Here is a 22,999-nt window from a genome sequence, read left to right on the forward strand (position 1 = left end):
GTCCTGTGTGCCTTACAAAGGAAGATACTTTCTTTTTCTACATTAATGCAATTGTCTACCATTCTGCTCTAATATATTTTTTATTTTAGTAACTTATTTTCGTGAATAGTTCCCACTTTCCTACATCATTATATATCACCTTTCTGACTTTCCTCTATTCACCTTTTTCATTTAATTTTCCATTAGTCTTATCTAATCCCTCTGCCGTTTTTTAATATCACCGACCATTTTACTTGTCTTAAATCACGATAATGTCTCCATACACTAAGTATTCATTTATTCCATGTTGTTGTTCTTTCTTTCTTACCAAGTTTGTAACTCCCCCTTGCTATTCTACCTTTCTCTTTGGTTTCTTGTATCCTCACTATTAATGGTTCACTGTCTGAGAAAAAGCATGCACAGAACCTTTTGTTTCTTCCTTTGAAGGCTGTTGAGCTGAGGTACCGGAATAAATTTGTTGTATCCTGTATCCTGTTCCTGTGTTTTGTCTTATATATACTTTTGCTGCTTGCTGTTGGTTGCTGTTCCTTTTGTTTCTTCTTTAAGATTCCAGTGTTACTGGAAATAAAATCATCTTCTGTGCTAAAACCACCCTTAAAACTATATATTTTCTTTTTCACCATTCATCCAATTTTCATTTGTTTCTTTCTTCAAATAACTAAATATTTTGCTTTCTTTAAATTTCTTTACTTTACTATTCAGAAGAAATATATTTGTTTACTTTCCCCAACATATTTTTGGCTTTCCTCAAATAATGTAATCTTTATATATGAACTAAGACTCTACCTTTGTCCTCAGTACATACCTAAAATAAATTGTGCAAAGCAGAGCACACATCTTACACAAGTAAATCATGCAAAGCTTTTTCCACATGGTATGCTGTCTTCCTTCCTTACTATTGCCACCCATTACTGATCCGTCTCTGGATGAATAACTGATATTTTAAATTGTATCACATGTTACTTCCAATAAATACAAAAGCACCTGAGCATTCTTCTGTCCCAAGTGACCACATGCCTTCCATTTTTAAAAATATTACTACTCTAGAGCTTTTTTTTATCTTTTTACAAGCAATATCCTGTATCATACACATATCCACATTCACCTGCCCTACCATTTCTAACACCACCTATCGTCTTTTAAAATTCTTCATACTAATAGAATTAAAATGGAATACATTTATGTTGCACTCTCACAAAATAGCTACTTATTTTTCCTGCTGTTTTTTTTATTTTTAATTTTCTTTCACTAGCTGTTTCTCCTGTTGATCTATCTTTTTCCCATTTATAAGACATGTCTAAACCAGTGTCACTTTCAAAGCCTAAAACTTCAAATTTATTTTAATGTTTATTGTTACTTTCACCTTTATTTTCTTAATTTATTATTGTCATCTTAATCTGCGGTGGTGGTGCTGCGGTAGCGTTGTTGCCTCACAGTAAGACGCTGTCCGGTTCGATTCTCAGCTAGAGCGTCTTCTGCATGGAGACCTGCATGAATGGGCGTACCTTCGTTCAAAGTTGTGCATCAGGGCTGGCAACTCAGCATGTAAAAATCAACTGCCAATCATTAGTGGACCGGAGTTCCACTGTGGCGACCCCTAACTGGAAAAAGCCAAAAGACACATTCATTGTTGTCATCTTATTTCCCCTTCTTAAAAGTCTTCTTAATCGCATTGTTCATCTGCTTCAGCTTCTGCTTTATCTTCATTTTATCTAACATTTTCTGTTTCATTTCCTTCTTCTCTTTCTTCCACAAGTCCTACTCTGTCTAAATATGTCTATCTTTTCCAACAGAGTTTTCCCGTGTATGACCTACCCCCCCCCCAATAAATACATTTTTACATTACAAGATTTAAAGTGCTGCATCTTCCAGCTGTTGGCATATTCTTAAAACCATCTATTGCTTTGTTTATAGATCTGACAGGAATATGCTTTAATACACTGCTGCATTGTTTTACAGTAATTAATATCGCATTCTCAACATCCACTCTGCATTGTCAGTTTGCCTTTTGTTCCACTCTGCTTGTAAATTGATAATAGTTTTAGTTCATGGACAATAATATGTTTCTGCAAAAATACATTCCTCAAAGTTGTTTTACTGCTCTTCTGTGGTTCTGAGGTTTAGAAGCACATTGCATATTAAATATTATACAGTGACTGGCCATTAACATTCAAAAATGAGCACGTTGATTCATCAACTCAACCAGTCTGCCCATTGTAAATCCGGAATATATAAACAGAAAAAAAAGTCCAGTTGCCCGGACTTTCTTCTATTCATATATGCTATGGAGATTGTAGTTTTCTTATCTTTTAAAAAAAAAAAAAATAAATAAACTTACATATCCGGACTTTTCAGAAGTATGAGAATTCAGGACAAAGAAAATATAAGGATAATAAGGTATGTTATGTAAAACTAGAGAAATGTACCCAATTATTTTTGTATTTTCTATACCCAGTCTCTCTTGTAAGTCTAAAAAGTTTAGGATTTCAATGTTTTAATTAAAAAACAACAACAAAGAAGCAGTGGAGATCTTCCTTTCTCCATTCCTTCCTTCCCACTGCACTGATGTACTGTGTAAGCATGGGAAATTAAGTCCCATACACATGCGCAGTACATCAAGAAAGCCCCATAATACTGGGGAAAAATGCAGAAGAGCACCATGGCACTGTTACACAAGGACATTATTTAAGTAAGTAACTTTCTTGTTAAATAATGTGATTGTATAATAGCAATAACACATGGCTGGGTGTGGGTAATACTGGATTTGCCCACATCTTGCTTTGTTTGGTCACAAGGGCGCACCAACTGTGGGTAAATCCAGCATTACCCACACCCAGCCATGGATTATTGTCCTATTGGTTGTACTGTTCTCTTTTTTGTTGTTAAATACTTCACACACACTTTAGTCAACACTTGTTTAATCTTCAAACTTAAGTTGCCTATACTCTCAGACAAAATAAAACTCAACATTTAATGTATTGTTGTCTCACTTAATGAGGTGTCATTATCTCTGTCCCACATTAAAGTCTCATGTCATTCAGGAATAGTAAGAAAAGGCTTTTAAAACAGTGTTTTAGGGAGCACAAACAATGTGGACTGCATTGTGTCAGTATATCAGCACCCAACATTATGTGGGATTGTTACTGTATCACTTTAAACATCTTCTGTCTCTGTATCAAATGGAACAAAAGAGAAATGCCCAAAAGTGGCAGGAAGATGCTTGTGGTATCCACATAGCACTGCACACTTCATTCTGCACCCAACATCCTCAAACAAAATTCTACTCTTGCCAGTAAAATATCATTTGACCAACATGTGGTGGCGTTATGTTTACTATAATTAGTTGGAGGACTATGTGAACGGATGTTTCTGGATGTTAAGTAAAGGCTGGGATGCACAATATGTGATTCAAGTTATCGTACTTCATGCTTGTGTCGTTATCAAATTTTCACAATAATGGTCTGGCATTTGCTCACACTGGTTCAAAAGCTAATTCACCAGAAGTACTGGCTGAGACCAAGATGACATGATGACATGGCAAGCTAAAAAGCAGGGTGAGAAACCACTGCTGCATGGGGTAACATAGGAGAGCTGCAAAAGCTATTGAGCCAAGGGAGCTTTTTTTTTCTTCTTCTGTTTCTTTTCATAAAGGCCATATACAGCTCTAATGTTTGTTTCCAATCTCTTACACATGTAAATAGATGTCTGGATTCACAGTGCACTGGAATGATTTTATTGCACTACAGTATATGTACCTAGGGTGGCACATAACTGAACATTTTCATTCATACATGAAAGGGAAGTGCCTAACATTACAGCATGTTAAACAAGATTTATTGAAAACAAATAAATTCCCACGTAAAAGTCATGCAATGTTAAAGAATATATATGAACAGTGATGTACAAGAAAGGAAGGTGCATCATCCTGAGGTTCAAATACTAACAGATTTCTCATAGATTGTTATCAGCTTCCTTACAGAGAGCTCTTAGAAGCATAGCCACTTTCCTGCACATGAGTCTACGCACATATCTCTGACATCTCCCAAATTTTCGTTTTTTTTTCAAATTTAGAACTTTGTGGTGGATTATTATTGTCTTTGTGTCTTTGTCCCACAGTTTAGAGATAAGGGATTGAGAGCTATGCATACTGAGTTGCCTGTGTATTATTATGGAACCAACGAGTTAGCTGATTTAAATTCTGGGGATCTCAGTAGCTAGAGAACTCATTATTCACTCTAGGATCTGCTTTACTCAGGGGAAGACATTTCTGCTACCTGAGAAAATTCACATCACTTCTTACAATTATACCAGACCACACCAAATTAACAAATCAAATTTGCTGCTGTGTCTAAAATGTCAAAAACATCAAAAACATGGTCACTTTCCTTCCAAAAAAATAAAAAATAATCTGCCTAACAAATTTGGGAAATAATTATAGTTCAGTGGGTGTTTATGCATGTTTCCTAAAAGGCACATGAACAGGACTGAATAGCAAAATGCTGGTCTTAAGTGTTGCATAGCTCCAGGTCATCTCCTGTTAATAAAATGTCTGCAAAAGTATAATAACGTCTGCACTCTCCTCCAGTGCACGATGATATACACAAAATATGGCCAGTGGGTCAGTGTCATACCTAAAGCATGTAAATCTAAGTAGAACAAAGTCTCCGGCTTCCCGTGTTGGATTTACTAAACGGAGAAGTTTTCTGAGAAACGATAATGTTTCATATATTGACAGGTTGCCATTTAGCTATGTGAAATTCCTGCTTGGTGTCTACTACAAACTATACTTAATCATGCACAGTGTAACATGTATTACCCTGCCTCTGTTTGTCAAGGGTACTAAAGTATAAGCTTAAATTTACAAGACTATCTACACATACCCACTGAACAATGCTGACATCAAGTAAATATTCAGTGTTGTACCAACATGACCTTTCTTACTTCTGCTAACTAACCTTCTGTTTTTTTCAGGTAGTACATTTAGTAATATGCCTCTTCAATGCATACATTCATATACATATATACTATGCTCCCAAAAATACCCACACACACACACATGCATACACACAAACATGTATACCACATGCACACACACACACACACACACACACACACACACACACACACACACACACACACACACACACACACACACACACACAATGAACTGCTTTCTTTAAACAAATCATTCGTATAAAATAAAATGATAAAAAATATTACAATTCTAAATTGACCAAAAGGGATGCTTCAGTACAATGCCATAGACAGACAGACAGACAGACAGAAAAGTCACCAATTCCATAATAGCCATATATGTCCTTTTTTTCTTTGACATGGTTAATGGTACTTCCCAAGAGTTTCTAAACTTGGAGGTTTTGCAAAATATTGTGTGTGGCAGTTGATAACTGACTAGTATTTCATCTGTATTAAAAGTTTAGCTAGCAAACTTGCTCAGAAAGATGGTTTTATAGGTGGTATAGTTAACAGCTCCCATTGCTCACTGCAGAACATACAGCAACTCACCCGGCATACTATCAGATATTCCCCAAAACAGTAGTAGAACTACAAAAGTGTTTTGCTGCGACCGAATCACTTACCTAAAATCCTTCCTGTTGTAGAAGTCCCAAGCAGATGCATGACATACCACTTCCCTGCCATCTTTTGGTTTCTCCAGCATGGAATGATCCCAGAATTCCTGAGGCATCCCCTTGAGTCCCAGTGAGAGGAAGAATTCCTCAGCAACACGGAACATGTGCGTAGCATTCCAATTCTAGAGAGAAACATTAGAATGGAAATATAAATGATAACTTAACAGTTAACAAATGTAAGCAAAGAACAGCAATTAGTGGAAAGGTTACACTGTGTCTCAAGCACTAGAGTCAGCCTGAAAATGTAAAGGCAGAAAACTATTCACCAATCTGACTGTGCTGTTAATTCCTGCTAGTAATGACTGTTTATACTTTGTGGGCATAAACCGTTCCCTCATTCGCAACTCTGCATAGTCAGACACTGAGTACATAACCTGTGGCAACCTTATTAGCACAGCTGTTGCTCAGAAATGCTCCAGGACACACACACAGTTTAAATATTTTGCTCATTCTGAGGGGGGAACTGGAATATCTCCAAAGTACCTTGTACAAGCTGTCTCAGAGCCAAAAATGTTTGAGTTTCTGGACACCACTCTATTCCGTATTTGGAATCAATACTACAATAAATTTGATTTGAAAATCACATCTTCACATTTGTACTAAACTGTACAATTCATTGACTTCATCTTTGGCATGATCATGTGTTTCTGTGTATGTCAATGTGTATATATAAAAAAAAAATATATATATATATATATATATATATATATATATATATATATATATATATATATAACCACTACTAAATACCGAATGCCCAAAATCCCGACGCATAAAACACCGAGACCACATGCCCGAAACCCCACAATACCGAATATTTAAAACCGCGAAATTCAAAATCGCGAAATTTGCACAGCCAAACAGCACACACACATACACACACCTTCCCCCCACAACCAAACAATGCATCTTACACTAGACATAGGTAGGGGGCAAGCCCCCTGCACACCCCCCTACTTTATTATTCTAACTCAGAGACCGCAGAAATAGACACACAAGGCAAACTCACACCCACACATTACATTGCCTCACACACACACCACAGTCACAACACACACTTACACACACTACACCCCTCACAAACACACTTACACACAAATACTTACCTGGACTGCAACACCAAAAGCGCTAACGCAAAATCCCTTAACATTGGGATTTTGCATTTCCCGCTTCTGGTCTTTCGGTAATGCAGGGTTTCGGTCATCTGGTCTCGTTGTTTTCAGCATCGGGATTTTGGGCGTTCGGTATTTCGTAGTGATCCCATATATATATATATATATATATATATATATATATATATACATATATATATATATATATATATATATATATATATATATATAAATATATTTATACACTACACACAGACACACAGACACACACACACATACATATATATATATATATATATATATATATATATATATATATATATACACACACACACACACACACACACACACACACACACACACACACACACACACACACCCGAGTATATAGTAAATAATCATTGATGAGAGTGAATGAAACACAAAACATTAAACTCATCTGCAATTACCATTTATTGCCAACTAAATAATCTAAACAAATAATCACAAATGTAACCCCATAGGTTATATTTTGCTATTACCAAAATTATAAAAAAAAAACAACTTTTATATCTCTACCCCACACCCATGGAAATTAAATATATTAACTCCAGAGTTGGACAACCTTCTAGAAAGGGGGAAACCCCTGAATTATATAACAGTCAAACTGCTGAAGTTCAGCTGTTACATAATTCGACCAAGTATGCATGCAGTGACGAATCCGATGGCACAGGCACACACACACACGGATATATATATATATATATATATATATATATATATATATATATATATATATATATAGATATAGATATATATATATATATATATATATATATGTATATATATATATATATATATATATATATATATATATATATATATATGGGTCTACTTTGCATTACTGAAATTGCACTTTACTAAACTTTAAAATGATGAGATGACTACACTGAAAATCTACTTTAACGAATGGTCACATCACCTGAATTTTAATCCAGGCAAGGAGGCAGATGGCCAACATTACAAAACAAACACACTCAAGCATATCAAACCCAGCCCACACCCCCCAACTAAATATACCAACTCCAAAATCGCACTATAGTGGGGAAAATAGCACATTTCCCCATGTGAACCAACTGTCTGTTTTCCCAGATTAAAATTCCAGTGATGTGACCGTTCATTAAAGTAGGTTTTCAGTGTAGTCATCTCTTCATTTTAAGTTTGGTAAAGTGTAATTTCAGAAATTCAAGGTAGACCCATATATATATATATATATATATATATATATATATATATATATATATGCACACACACACACACAGACACAGACACACATTTATAGAAGTGGAAGACTAGCTGCCTTGTGGGCCATTTTAAGCCTAGCCAGTTTCCCTTTTTGTGTTTGAATTAACCTATCCCATTTGGTTAGAAATCAGCCTTATCCATCCCATAATTGATAATTATATATTACCCCAATGAAAATAATTGGGATTATACCACATTTAATTTGAGGGGACCCATGCATGGGATAAAGCATATAGTAGCCACCTCTGTCCAGTAGTATACAGGGAGATAATCTAGGAGAAAAATTTTCTGTTTCCCAACCATAGATCTAAGTTGCACTTGAATATGGATAGGGATGAACTTTGTTTTATGTGGATGTGGAGTGAATTACAGAGCACTGGTATCCTCTGCAAGATATACCTTTCCCTGTAATCCATTCTGTTGATGTTGCAGAAGAGGTTTAGATCCCTAGACTGAGTATTTCTAATAACATTTGATTAGCTGATGTGCAGTAATGGGGCAGAGGATGCCTTATATGTCAGACACAGGTCACATCTTAACAGTCTGTACGATACCGAGTATAGTGTCATGGCTTTGAGTTGGTCCATATAGGACATATTGATTAGGCTTTTGTATCCTTTTAGTAAGGTACCTTTGTGGGTGTTTCAGTTATTGCATGTGTCTGGACAGATATATGCAAAGGGGGCATTATATCTAAAGACTGGCCTGATGAGGGTCAAGTAAAGGGTATAATGACATCTATAAACATATATATCTATATATCTATATATATATATATATATATATATATATATATATATGTATATATATATGTATATATAGATATATCTATAGATATAGATATATATATATATATATATATATATATATATATATATATATATATATATATATATATATATATATATATATACATCGACAAGCCATTATATTGACAAGTACTGGTGCAGCATGAAATAAACGAAAAGTCAAAGCATCGAAAAATCAAATAATCGACATTAAGTTAACCGACAGCCAGATAACGTAAATTTCTAAAATGTAGCATACTGACTCTATGCTTTGAGTGTGCTGCTAATTATAGCAGAAGATATGTATCATTACAATATATATTGCTTAAGATGTAACTTCCAGCGGTGCTGTATTTCATTTCTTAAATAATCGGAGGTCACCAATAGAGTTACTCTTTGTTCACGGTATATATTGTAATGATACATATCTTCTGCTATAATTAGCAGCACACTCAAAGCATAGAGTCAGTATGCTACATTTTAGAAATTTACGTTATCTGGCTGTCGGTTAACTTAATGTCGATTATTTGATTTTTTGATGCTTTGACTTTTCGTTTATTTTGTGCTGCACCAGTACTTGTCGATATAATGGCTTGTCGATGTATTAACATGTATATATATATATATATATATATATATAAATATAGCTATATGTATAATTTGATAGTCCAACTGGCATGGGCAGTCTTTGTACTTGGTTTATATATCATTGCAGAGCATTCTTAACTCTGTTGCTCAATAATTCTGGGCAGAGCCAAACATATTTTGGGAGACACAAAGTCAAAATTAAGGATATATTTTAGATTTTAAATATTGCTCTTACAAGCTTAGAAAGTTGTTAGAAAGACAAGATTTGTATTAGCATACATTTTCTGAAGTATGTAATGCCTCAACCTCAATCTCTAGCACCATCCACAAAGAGTTGCCAGGAAAACCAACCACAAATTCTTTGTATATAAGCTAAAATATGAGTAAAAATATGGACATTCTATGAAAACTGCAGTAATTTGAAAAGTATTTTGCACTGAATACAGCTCAACTCCCCAGCAAAAGATATATACTATGTGTACAACATAAAATATTATGCCTAATATTTGGAAAACAGCCAGCAGTGTCAAAGATCAAATGGTGGAAGTTGAAAAAGGATAACTGTAAGTTGGAGTTCAGGGAAGAGTTAAGACAGGCACTGGCTGGCAGTGAAGAGTTACTAGACAGCTGGCCAGCCACAGCAGAGATGGTAAGTGAGATGTCTAGAAAGGTGTCTGTGTGACATCTGGACAGAGGAAGGATAAGCAGACTTGGTGGTGGAATGAGGAAGTACAGAAGAGTATACAGAGGAAGAGGTTGGTAAAGAAGAAGTGGGACTGTCAGTGAGAGATGAAAAAAGTAGACAGGAGTACAAGGAGATGAGGCGTATGGTGAAGATAGAGGTGGCAAAGGTTAAGGATAAGGCATATGGCGAGATATATGAAAGGTTGGACACTAAGGAGGGAGAAAGGACCTTTACCATTTCGCTAGACAGAGGGACCGAGCTGGGAAAGATGTGCAGCAGGTTAGGATGATAAAGGATAACAAGGGAAATGTACTCAAGTGAAGAGAGTGTGTTGAACAGATGGAAAGAGTACTTTGAGGGGCTGATGAATGAAGAGAATGAGAGAGAGAGAGAGAAGGTTGGATGATGTGGAGATAGTGAATCATGAAGTACAATGGATTAGCAAGGAGGAAGTAAGGACAGCTATGAAGAAGATGAAGAATGGTAAGGCTGTTTGTCCAGATGACATACCTGTGGAAGCATGGAGGTGTTTAGGACAGATGGCAATGGAGTTTTTACCCAGATTGTTTAATAAAATCTTGGATAGTGAGAAGATGCTGAGAAGTGGAGAAGTGTATTGGTACCAATTTTTAAGAATAAGGGTGATGTGCATAGCTGTAGTAACTACAGAGGGATAAAATTGATCAGCCAAAGCATGAAGTTATGGGAAAGTGTAGTAGAAGTTAGGTTAAGAAAGGACGTGATGATTAGTGATCAGCAGTATGGTTTCATGGAAGGAAAGAGCACTACAGATGTAATGTTTGCTTTGAGGGTATTGATGGGTAAGTACATAGAAGTTTAGGAGTTGCATTGTGTCTTTGTGGACTTAGAGAAAGCATATGACAGAGTGCCTAGAAAGGAGCTGTGGTACTGTATGAGGAACTCAGGAGTGGCAGAGAAGTATGTAAGAGTGGTACAGGAGATGTACGAGGGCAGTGTGACAGTGGTGAGATCTGCAATAGGAGTGACAGATGCATTCAAGGTGGAGGTGAGATTACATCAAGGATCAGCTCTGAGCCCTTTCTTATTTGCAATGTTAATGGACAAGTTGACAGACGAGATCAGACAGGAGTCCCCATGGACTATGATATTTGCGGATGATATTGTGATTTGTAGTGAGAGTAGGGAACAGGTTGAGGAGACCCTGGAAAGTTGGAGAGATTCTCTAGAGAGGAGAAGAATGAAGGTCAGCAGGATTACGACAGAATATATGTGTGTGTGAATGAGGGTGAGGATGCAGGGAAGAGATGGCGAAGGTGGATGAGTTTAAATACTTGGGGTCAGCAGTGAGTGTTGGAAGAGAGATGAAGAAGAGAGAGAGCCGGCAGGGTGGAGAAGATGTGTCAGGAGTGATTTGTGACAGACAGGTACCAGTAAGAGTGAAAGGGAAGGTCTACAAGAGGGTAGTGAGACCAGCTATGTTATATGGGTTGGAAGACAGTGGTATTGACAAAAAGTAAGGAGTCAGAGCTGGAGATGGCAGAGTTAAAGATGTTAAAATTTGCACTGAATGTGAAGAGGATGGACAGGATTAGAAACTGGTATATTAGAGGGTCAGTTCATGTTTGACGGTTTGGAGACAAAGCCAGAGAGCTGATATTGCATTGGTTTCAACATGTACAGAGGAGAGATGCTGGGTATTTTGGAGAAGGATGCTAAGGATGGAGCTGCCAGGTAACAGGAAAAGAGGAAGGCCTAAGATAAGGTTTATGGATGTGGGGAGAGAGGACATGCAGGTGGTTGGTGTGACAGAGCAAGATGCAGAGTACAGGAAGAAATGGAAACAGATGATCTGCTGTGGCGACCCGTAACAGGAGCAGCCAAAAGAAAAAGAAGACTTGGAAAACAGCCAGCATAAACCCATTACCCAAACAACCCAGTCCCAACAAAACCTCAGACTGTTACCCCCTTTCAGTAATTTCTACTTAGGTAATAATGTAGAAAAGATAGTCTAAACACAACCTTAACAACGTATCAGCCAATACCAGCTCTTATCCCCAAAACAGCATAGGTCCTGTTCAGAATGTAGCACAACCATAGTGCTCTGCTCACTAATGACATTGTCCTGTGAAAGAACAAAGGAATGCAATCAGCTGCTATTTTAATACCCTAAGCAGAGCATTTACTCTTTTGATCATGTCATTCTGATTAACTATCTAGCCCTGATGCTATTCCTTGCTTCCAAAATTTGCTCTCAGATTGTCACTTCCCTGTTAAAATCAACTCCTCAATTTCACCTTGAAATTACCCTTATAAAAGGCATCCTTATTATATATCTTCACTAACAAACTTTCTCTTGGTTTACCTCACCTACCTCTTTTATTATTTTTAATTTCTCCAAGTCTGTTAGGTTTCTAATAAGACCCCATTCTTATGTCAAAGTATGATTAAAGTTCATAAAATTAGTATTGTTGCAATCTTTGATGTCAGCCAGAAGTGCTCTTCGTAGCACCCACAATATGTCCAGTAATGACTCCTTCTGCAATTCATATGGGGTTACATGTATTAGTAATGTATCTAAGTATGATTGTAGATTATTTTTTATAAGACCTGTCGCTCCTACTACTATTGGAACTGTCTGGGTATCTTTCTTCCACATTGCTCTTGTTTCTGCCTGCAAATCCTGATATTTTATGGCTTTGTGTCTCACGGTATTCAAGACACTGTAGTCACTGGGCATGGCGATTTCAATGATCAATGCTACTTTTGTCTTCTTTTCATGGACCACTATATCTGGTTTTCTAGCATCTGTCTTTTGAACTGTTAGTAATGACTGATCCAATGTAATGAAGACTTCATAATTTTCAGTTATGTTTTGTGGCTCACGTTTCCAGTGTTTTTTAGCCACTTCAAAATCATAGTATTTGCACAATCCCCAGTGCAACAGTCTTGACACATTATTATGCCTTTCAGTATACAGTCTTTCTGCCATTATGTCATAACCAGCAATGAGGTGTGCAACTGTTTCCAATTCTGTTTTACAAAACCTACATTTGTCTGTTTCTCCCACAAGTTCAATAGACTTTGTAAACCAACGTGTACATAATGCACTATCTTTGGCAGCCAATATTAACCTTTCATCTCTTGGTTTGAACTCACCTTTCCTTAAACATTCCTGCGTTCGATCCTGATCAGCATGAGGTTCTTCCAGAAGTTTTCTATACTTGCAACTGTATTTATGCATTTTCCACATTTCTTGTCTTCTCATCTGGTCCTTCACCTTATATTGTTTCTTTTCTTTTTGGCACATTCAGCTGCTGCTTGATTTTTATCTACTTCTGGTTTGATTTCCATTCCTGCTTGACTCTGATATGCTTCTGCTAGATTAAGCAGAAAAGTCATCTTACATTTCTTCTCCTCATGTTTCAAAACTTTCACTATGTTTGGGTCTTGTGAGGTCAGCAGATATGTGTGCAGTCCCACAGTTGCAGATCTGTACATGTAATCAATTTCAAGGAGGCCCATACCTCCTTCAGAACGGGGAATATATAATCTTGGTATGCACTGATTTTTATAAATCGTTTGGTGACCATGAATCATCCCTCTTGTTTTCTTGTCTAATCTATCCAATACATTTTGGGGCCAATCAATCACTCTTAAACTGTAAATTAGGACAGGAAGAGCAAATTGGTTCATAGCTTGAATTTTATTCCTAGATGTCAATGCTGTCTTTAGGATTAATTTAAATCTTCTAAAGTATTCCTTAATAAGTTTTATTTATATTTGTTCATGTTTTATTGCTGATCCTTCATCAATTCTCAAATATTTATACAATCCGTCTTACTGAAGTTCTTTTATATTGCATTCTTGTCCCAAACTGATGTTTTCTTTGTGTTGCAATTTAATTGCTTTTAAAGGTTCGTTTTGCACATTTATCAAGACCAATTATACAATGACCTCCCATTAATATTCCAAAACGTACACTCTGATTGGTCAGCGTGCCCGTTGTAAATCAGACGTATACTAATGGAAAAAGGTTCGGTCGCCCGGACTTTTTCCATTAGTATAAGTCTTTTTTTTTTTTGTGTGTGTTGGACAGCAATGGAGAACGGAAGAGCTCCGTTGCTGTTATCTCGCTATGTTAAATGAGTTTAACATAGTGAGATATCTTAAAAAAAAAGCAACAGAGATCTTCCCTTCTCCGTTGCTTTTTTTAAAGCTGTCTCGCTATAATTGCTTTTTTTTTAAGATATTTCGCTATGTTAAACTCTTTTAACATAGCGAGACACCTTTTAAAAAGCAACGGAGAGCTTCCTTTCTCCGTTGCTTCCACACACAGCTCTGATATACTGTGTAACCATACGCATGTGCAGTACATCAGAACTGCCGCAGAATACTGGACAGCAGCGGAAAGGCAGCAAGAAGGCATTATACAATGCCATTATTTAAGAAAAGTAAGTTTTTTTTTTTTTTTCTAAAATAATGTCATTGTATAATAGCAATAACCCACTTCTGGGTGTGGGTAATGCTGGATTTACCCATGGTTGTCTTTGTTTGGCCACTTGGGCTTCGCCCTCAAGACCAAACCACACCAACCGTAGGTAAATCCAGCATTTTCCACACCCAGGCGTGGGTTATTGCTTAATTACATTTTTATATCATCTGAAAAAGTTATGTCTACTTGCAGTTGTGCTTTCAGTTCCTCATCTGATGAGCTACACAGTTTTAAATCAGTAACAAAGAGAAGATGAGATGTCTTTACACTTTGTTATTTTCTAGGAGCCAAATTATAGCCATGGCCTAAGCTAAGTAAAAAATGTAATGGGTTAAGGGCAAGGCAGAATAGCAGCTGTGACAAAATGTCACACTAGAATATCCCCCTTTGAATTTTTAACCTTGGGATAATAATTTGTCCTTTATCATGACTTAATTGCAAAGTGGTCTGCCACTGTTTCATGGTCACTGCAATGTAGTAGATCAGTGTAGGGTGTATCCTGTACATTTTTAAGCACTCTTTTATCCATGAATGTGGGATATTATCAAATGCTTTTTTGTAGTCAATCCATGCCATACTTAGATTCTTCCCCCTTTACAGTTCTCCACTATGACTTTATTTAACAACACATGATCCTTTGTTCCATATCTTTTACTGCTCTTTTATTCTATTTCCATGATTGAGTTTTCCTCTAAATGAGCATAAACTCTGTCAGCATCAGTTCCAATGTACAGTATGTCATCTGCATGTCATCTGAAGGCAAGTTATTAGCCTATAATTTTTTGGTTAACTTGCAAGTTCACTCTTAAGTAGGAGCCTTGTTTTTCCTGTTATTAGCCAGGTTGGTGTCTGTTCGGGGTGTACATATAAATAGTTCTTACTCATGGCTAAATCTTTGTGCAAAGATGTTAACGCTTTTAACCAGAAGTTAGGTACTACATCTGGGCCTGGGGTTTTCCAGTTAGAGGCTTTTCTTAACTCTCTCTCTCTCTCTCTCTCTCTCTCTGTTATTTCATCCCATTTCATATCCTGTACCTTTAAACTTCTTATTCTTTCTTTTACTTCTTCTGTCCATTTAGCATCTTTGTTATGTTCCACAGGATCTTCCTAAATACTTTTCCAAAATGTATCTATTTCTTTTTTTGGTGGTCTTTCAATTCCTTTTACCTTGTTTCCCAATTCACTAAAACTTTTTTGGGTCATCAATAAATTGGTTATTTTGTATTTTTCCTTTACATTTACTGTGTGTCTCCTAAGTTTTTCCACCTGTGCTGAGATTTGTAGTTTATTTGCGATAGTGCATGATAGATCCTGATCTGTTCTAATACTGCACATTGGATTTATCACATCTATCTTTCTAAGTATTTTTTTTTATCTGTTCCCTCTTCTATACTCTTTTAACAGTGACACTTCTTGTCTTAATTGCTTTATAGTTTTCTCTATTCATAGGTTCATAGGTTCAGAGGTAGGTACTAGGCTATTGGCCCTAGGGCCTATATAAGCCTAGCCAAAAGGTACCCTGGCTTTTGCCACCTAAGAAAATTATTTTCCTGTGCCCATGTCGAGCAAAGCCACAGAAGTGGTCTCCGGGGTGAATTTCCTATCTCCCATCCAATCATCAAGATTTTTCTTGAAGAGTGCTAATGAGGAGCTTTGTTTGATATAGATAGGTAGTTTGTTCCAGAGTATGGGAAGTCTCTGGGACAGGATTCTATGCCTCCAGCATGTTCTGTTTATTGTAGTGACAAGATTTAGGTCCCTAGAGTGTGTAGCTAGGAGGGATTGGGATTTTTTTAAGTGGAGCATGTCCAACAGCTCTGGGTTTGACATAGCTTTGTATGTTAGGCAGAGATCGCCTCTGAGTAGGTGATATGCGATGGAGTAACACTGGAGTTTTTTGAGACGGTCTGCATAGAGCATCTGTTTGAGGCCGGTTATCCTCTTTGGAAGATATTTCTGCAGCCTTTGCAGTTGTTGTAGATGTCTTACATACCACAACTAAGGTGGGGTGCCAGTTCATTTTGTAGTTCACGTAAAAGGCAGCCTGGGATGTCTTCAGGTCCCATGGATGCTGTGTTCTTGGCTTTGGAGAGTGTGTTTTTTTACCTGTGCAGCCTTGATTACAGGAACTTTGCATTTTTCCGGTATAGAGATGGCCCCTTTAGGGGATGAGAGTGAGGTAAAGTTAGCACTAAACCTGTCTGCCAGGATGGTGGCAATATCAGTTGGTTCTACATATTTAGTGCCATTGTGCTGTAACTCAGAGCAGATCTGAGTGTTGCCATTGAGATTCTTGACATAGCTATAGAATGCCTTGTGGTTGCCTTTAGAATTAGTGGCGATTTTGTTTTTGTAACTAGCTTTGAAGGATTTTATGAAGGATCTCAGCTTCTTACTGAGGCTGACCAGGGAGTTCCTCCAATCATGGGATTTTACTATTTTTTGCAACAGTTTCTTTCTTCTGCTGTAGAGTTTGTTTATGGCAGGGGAAAACCAGATTGGCTTCCTTTTTTGGAGGATAGCATCTTGGTTCTGTTAGGGATTGCATGATCCATGCACTCGTGTAAGTGCTTATAAAGTGCATTTGTGTAGGATTCAGCAGTCGTACCTCTATTGTCCATCAATATGGGTGTCCTGAAGTTTGCCACTTTTGTCTTAAGAAGGGTGAAGTTGGCTTTGGAGAATTTTTTTATGGTGGTTTCCCTAACAGGGGGTGGGGGCGGGATGTGGATGTCTAGGGTAATTAGCTTACGGTCGGATCTGACCAAGGAGGAATTGACCTCTGGTGTGGAACACCAGTTGCCCATATTGGTAATGACCAGATCTAGGATATTGCTGCCTCTGGAAGGCTGTGGATAAGTTGATCCAAGGGATTGGAATTTATGAATTCCAGATCAGATAACTTTGAGCACAAGAGTTGGTATATGAGTCGTTTTCCCAGTTAATGGTGGGGTAGTTGAAATCACCCATTATTAGGATGTTAGGTTGTACCCTAATATTTTCCAGTGTATCAAGAAATGAGAAGTGAGAATCCTGGGACATGGTGGGGGATCTGTAGCAAGCTAAAATTTGGATTGCAGTCTTGCCCAGAGTTAGTTGCACTTGGATAATCTCGGATGCATTATGCTGAGCAACTAGCCTGGAGGTGTGGATATCCTTAATGAATATGGACACGCCTCCGCCTTTAGTGTTTCAGTCCAGGATAGGTGGCCGAAAGGTGTGGTATGAATTATAGCCTGGTAATGCATGGGGTGCTCTCTTGAGCCTTGAACCAGGTCTCTGTCACTGCACAGATGTCAATGTTCTTCATTTTAAGGAGTGCCTTGAGTGAGTGCATTTTGAGGTTTAGACTTCTAGCATTGAGTAGCATTACCCTCAGATTTTGCTTGCTTCTACCTGTTATGGTGGTGAATCTGTCATTTAACCTTGCCTAAAAAAAGGCACAATAGGGATGGCAAGAACCTTAGCCAGTATCCGGAATCCCAAGGGTGACAGTTGCAGGCCATCTCTGGCAAAGCATCGTGGTTTGTCGATCATGTCATCCCAGGCAGACAGATACTGGATCCCCTTAGAATGACACCAGAAGCTTAGCCAGTTGTTGAAGTCAATCATTTTGTTCTTGTATTGTGGTATCATCCTGGGTGATGGCAGGATGCTACTCAGGGCTAGGGTCATACATACCTGGGCTACAAGATCAGACAGCTTCTCCATGTCACTTTTCATGTAGTCCAGGGAGGTACGTCTCAGGTCATTAACACCAACATGGACAATGACGGAGTCATATTTGTACTTGTTGTGGAGTGACCTGAGTGCATGTGTTATGCGGCGGATCCTGGCACCTGACAGGCAGCTGACAGTAACTTTCTCCTTGTTTAGTCTAGTGAGTGGAACATCATTGTGCCTGACTACAGAGTCACCTATGACTAGAGTGTTGGGTACATTGTTATGCCTTATGGGCTGTGGGTGAGTGGCACAATGAGTTTGTGGGCTGTGTGTCATTTGGGTTGTGTTGGGGGGGGGTGGAGGTTGCTTGTGTTTCTGCTTTGAAGGTCCCTGTTGCTTGTGCAGATTTTTATTGAGAGCCTCTGTGAATGTAGTTGTGTGTTTTGTGTTTCTATGTGTGTTTTTGGCGGTGTAGGTTTTGAGCAACTACGTGATGAGTGTGGTGTGGTGCAAGTGTTTACCTTCTCCTCTTGACTGTCTAGTTCAGTCTTGGGTGAAGAGAGCTTTGCTTCCAGTTTGGCTATATAAGTGCATCTCTCACAGGTTGTAGTGTTGGGTGGTAGGAGGAAAGGGTTGTCTGTGTACATGAGGCAATTGATGCATTGTCCCAAGATGCCCAGATTCAACAGGAGAAAACACCGGGAGCTGACCCTTAGACATGCCTGGGTAGGTGCTTATTTGTTAAGTACTAGAAACTGTTTTCCTCTAGACATGTGAGGAAAGTTGAGTGCTGTAGTAATCTGTAGCTTATTTAGTGCTTACAATGAGTTCTGAACAAGTGCTGATCTCAAAGAAACAGATTTTAGTGCCGAAACTAAAAAAACTGGCTAGTTCTAAGAAACAAAATTAAGCTAGAAGGTTTCCCTCCAACACAGAAAGGCTTGGGGGCTCAGAAGCCTACAAACAGTCCTGGATACAGCACATCTCTGTCTGGACTAGACTACTTACAGGAAACAAGCTTAGAAATTTTTTTTTTTGTATTTAATTTCTCCTTTTCCTTTCTCCTCACTACCCTGCATTTCTATGATTTCTGTGGTAGAACTGTATCAGTTGCTAATTTAGCTGCACAGTAATATACCCTTTTTACTTCTGTTATATCACATGGATCTCTATGGACAGTCCTAATTACTGTGTTCATTTGTTTTATCAAACTTCTGATTTTTTGAGTTCTATTGATCCTTCTGCAGTCTACTTCTTTCATTGATCTTAATATGTCTATTTCTATTACATCAAGCAACTCTTCTCTTAGCTCATTTTCTTCTAAACTAATGGTACAATTTTTGTTCTCCATTTCTTGCAGGCATTCTATAGAAAGCTGTATAGCATTTTCCTGTGACACATTCTCTTCAATTTCATCCTGTGTTATCCGTTGCTCTATCATATGGGAACTCACTAGCTTATCACTCCTCAACATTGACTGCGTCAGTTTCCACAATTTCCTGTTCCTTTCCTTGCTGTCCAACTTTAAGTGAACATTTATACTGGTTCCCTGTGGAAGGCTCCAAAATATCTTCATATAGCCCCTGACCAATTGCTTCCTGTTCCCCTTAATTTGTATGTCCATTGCCCTATCCTGTTGTGGTGCTTTCTGAATTAGATTTTCTACACTGAATCCTTCACTTTGCAGGTACGCTATAGCCTGAGATTCTATTTCTTCATTACTAATCTCCTTTTCTACTCTTCCTCCATGTCTTCTTATTCTTTGTATTGTTAAGGTTTCCATGTTCAGATTCCTTTGCCAGTATTTCTCTTCAAATATCTTTGGTGCTGCTCATTTTGTATTGATTAGTTTTGCTTTCTCCTTTGCATAGATACTACACCATGTTAAATCTCTTTTTCTTTCTCATTTCCATATTTCTTCTTCAGATGTCTCCTGATCTTCCTATTTCTCCTTACTCTGGGGACTTGTTCCATCATGCTGTGATGTAATCTGTGTTAGTCATTCTACACCAAATCCTTCACTTCGTAGGCACTCCATAACTTCAACTTCTATTTTTGTAAACTTCTACTTTACTAATCTTCTTTTTTACATTCTCTCTTTGTGATATTATTTTTTTATTTTGAAATTTCCATATGTGGATGCCTTTGCCTTTGCCTGTACTTCTCTTCGAATATCTTTGGATATTAATCAATATAAAGAAGGCAGACCCAAAGATATTCAAGGCCAGGGAATGGAAACCCAAGTACCACAACCTCCGTGTAGTCCTAATATAAATAACTTTAATAATGAAAATTTAGGATTGAGGAGAAGTGAGCATTTGTTGGAACAAAATAATGCTGGGAATATTGGCAATAAATAGAATTATAATTCCCAGCAAGGAACAGCCACTTCCACCTCAAATTTTCAGAGGAGAAAACAGCAACCCAAACGGAACAGATGGAAAAAGAATGGCAAATGGAGGTAAACACTATATCTCAGTTAAATGTGGACTACCAATGTACAATTGCTGCTAATTCAGAATGTGATTTCTTTGTATATAATTACTCCTCTTTAGTTGTTTCAGTTGGTTTAGCAGATATTCTGGCAAAGGGTCTGACATTTGTTCCCACCAGAGGTATAGGCATATCCAAATGTGTTCTGGAATTAAAAATGTTTGCGTGCAAATTGAATTCAAAAAAGTTGTTAGGGGATTCTGAAGCACAAGCACAGCATTTTAACATACCTAGTATGTACAGTCCACCATTGCACAACCTATTGTACACCATTGAGCGTATTTGCGAATTGGATTTCAGAATGTTAAAAAATAAGTTTAAGAGTAATACAAAAGAAAAGTGGGAACTGTAATTTGGACAGGAATCAGTGGGAGTTACTGAATACTATAAGATCGGCCCAAGTAAGGGTCTTGAAGCTGGATAAGGGAGGGGGTTTGGAATTTATGGATACCACAGATTATGAAAATAAAGTGGAAAGCATGTTAAGTTCTGAATCTTATGTCCAGGCATCATGTAATGAATTAAATAAAGCAAATGAACCAATTAAAATATACATAAAAGATATGTACATCGAAGGGTGGATAGATTCTAAGATGTACAACTACATGCAAATTCTAATGCCAATAACACCGGAAATTTTTGGGGTGCCTAAAATCCACAAAGACCTTCATAATCCCCCTCTTAGACCCATAGTGGATGGACGTAATTCAGCCACATATGCCTTTGAATAGGTCATAGACATGATTTTAAAGAAATACATAGTCTCAGAAAATTGTATCTATAAGGATTCTTGGACCTTTCTGCACAGAATTAATCAACTGATGTTCAGTGCTCACTATAATTTCCTCACAGTAGATATGAAGGATCTATATACGTCCATTCCTCATGAGTTAGGCTTTGAATGGGCGAGCAACACCCTAAGAAAGTAGGTCCCCTATATGAGGAAATCGCCCTAGTGGAAGAACTACTGGATATTATATTGTCCTATAATTTTATATACTTTAAAGGGAAATATTTTTTTACAAACCAGGGGTGTAGCTATGGGGTCCCCATGTGGTTCCACCTTTGTTAATTTGGTAATGTCCCACTGGGAACACAATTTTATCTTCAGCCAGGAAGAAATTATGGGTAAAATCATTTTCTACACTAGATATCTGGATGACATTTTTATTTTAATTAAGGGGGAGGAGAGTGAGGCTACTGAACTGGTGCAGTATTTTAATGTTGTTGTTTGTCTTTTCGGCTTTTCCCGGTTAGGGGCTGCCATAGTGGAACTCTGTTCTGCTACTGATTGGCAGGAGATTTTTTTATGGTGCCGAGTTGCCAGCCCAACGTCCAACCTTCAGCAAAGGCACGCCCATTCACGCATATCTTTCGGAAGCCACTCGACCGCGGGAATTTTTGTGCTTCACATACAATTACAGCAAGCAGGGTCATGCTGCTTAATGCTAGGAGTTTAAACATGAAGCTGCATTCCCTGGAAGCACTCCTCACCTTAGAGGATATCGATGTCTATGCAGTAACCAAGACATGGTTCAAGGCTGCTGAGAGTACCACAGTCGTGCAGGGCTACAATGCCTTCCACACATTCAGACCTGAAAATGTGCATGAAGGAACCAAAGGTGGAAGTGTATCCATCTTCATTAAAACCAAATACACTTCGAGACTGATCAAATAGCATGACTGTCTCCAACTACTCCATGTCCAATTAACTATTGGGAAAGCACCATACCACATCATTGCTAGCTATAGATCCCCCACCATGAACCAGGATAAGCCCACCACCTACCTGGATATATTGGAATCCATCATTATATAGCCCAACACCTTAGTCATACGAGATTTCAACTACCCTTCCATAAAAAAATGCATGTCCAGAGGTTCCTGGACTTTGTTAATACAAATGCTCTGGAACAGATAGTCTGCACCCCGACTAGGGTCTCTAATGTTCTGGACATAGTACTCACTAATGGGGAGGATCACTGTACTTCCCCATGCATGATGCCCTCCCTGGTTAGGTCAGACCACAAATCAGTCTTATTTGAAATAACTACTGAAACTGACTCCCTCACAGGAACAAATATGATAAAAAACTTTACCAAAAATAACTACAGCCTACTAAGTGATGGTATGAAAAGCTTCATACCACCCGAAATTGCAGACATTAATGATAACTATGCAGAAGTGTATGCAAATGCCTTGTACAAATACTTAAGGAACTGCATAAACTCTGCTGTACCTGACCGGATCAAAACCAGGTCTTC

At 37.8% G+C, this 22,999-nt stretch overlaps 1 protein-coding gene across 1 annotated transcript in view; it reads right to left on the reverse strand.

Moving 5' to 3' along the window:
* The window catches only part of ACE (angiotensin I converting enzyme), an 806,509-nt gene that overhangs the window by 386,358 nt on the left and 397,152 nt on the right, over positions 1 to 22,999 (reverse strand). Inside the window, exon 7 of the mRNA XM_044055209.1 lies at positions 5,598 to 5,770. Coding sequence (XP_043911144.1) covers positions 5,598 to 5,770 — 173 coding nt within the window. The remainder of the gene's footprint in view (positions 1 to 5,597; positions 5,771 to 22,999) is intronic.

This window comes from Protopterus annectens, chromosome 13.part0, assembly GCF_019279795.1.
Source record: "Protopterus annectens isolate FY-2018-M chromosome 13.part0, PAN1.0, whole genome shotgun sequence".
Lineage (NCBI taxonomy): Eukaryota > Metazoa > Chordata > Ceratodontiformes > Protopteridae > Protopterus > Protopterus annectens.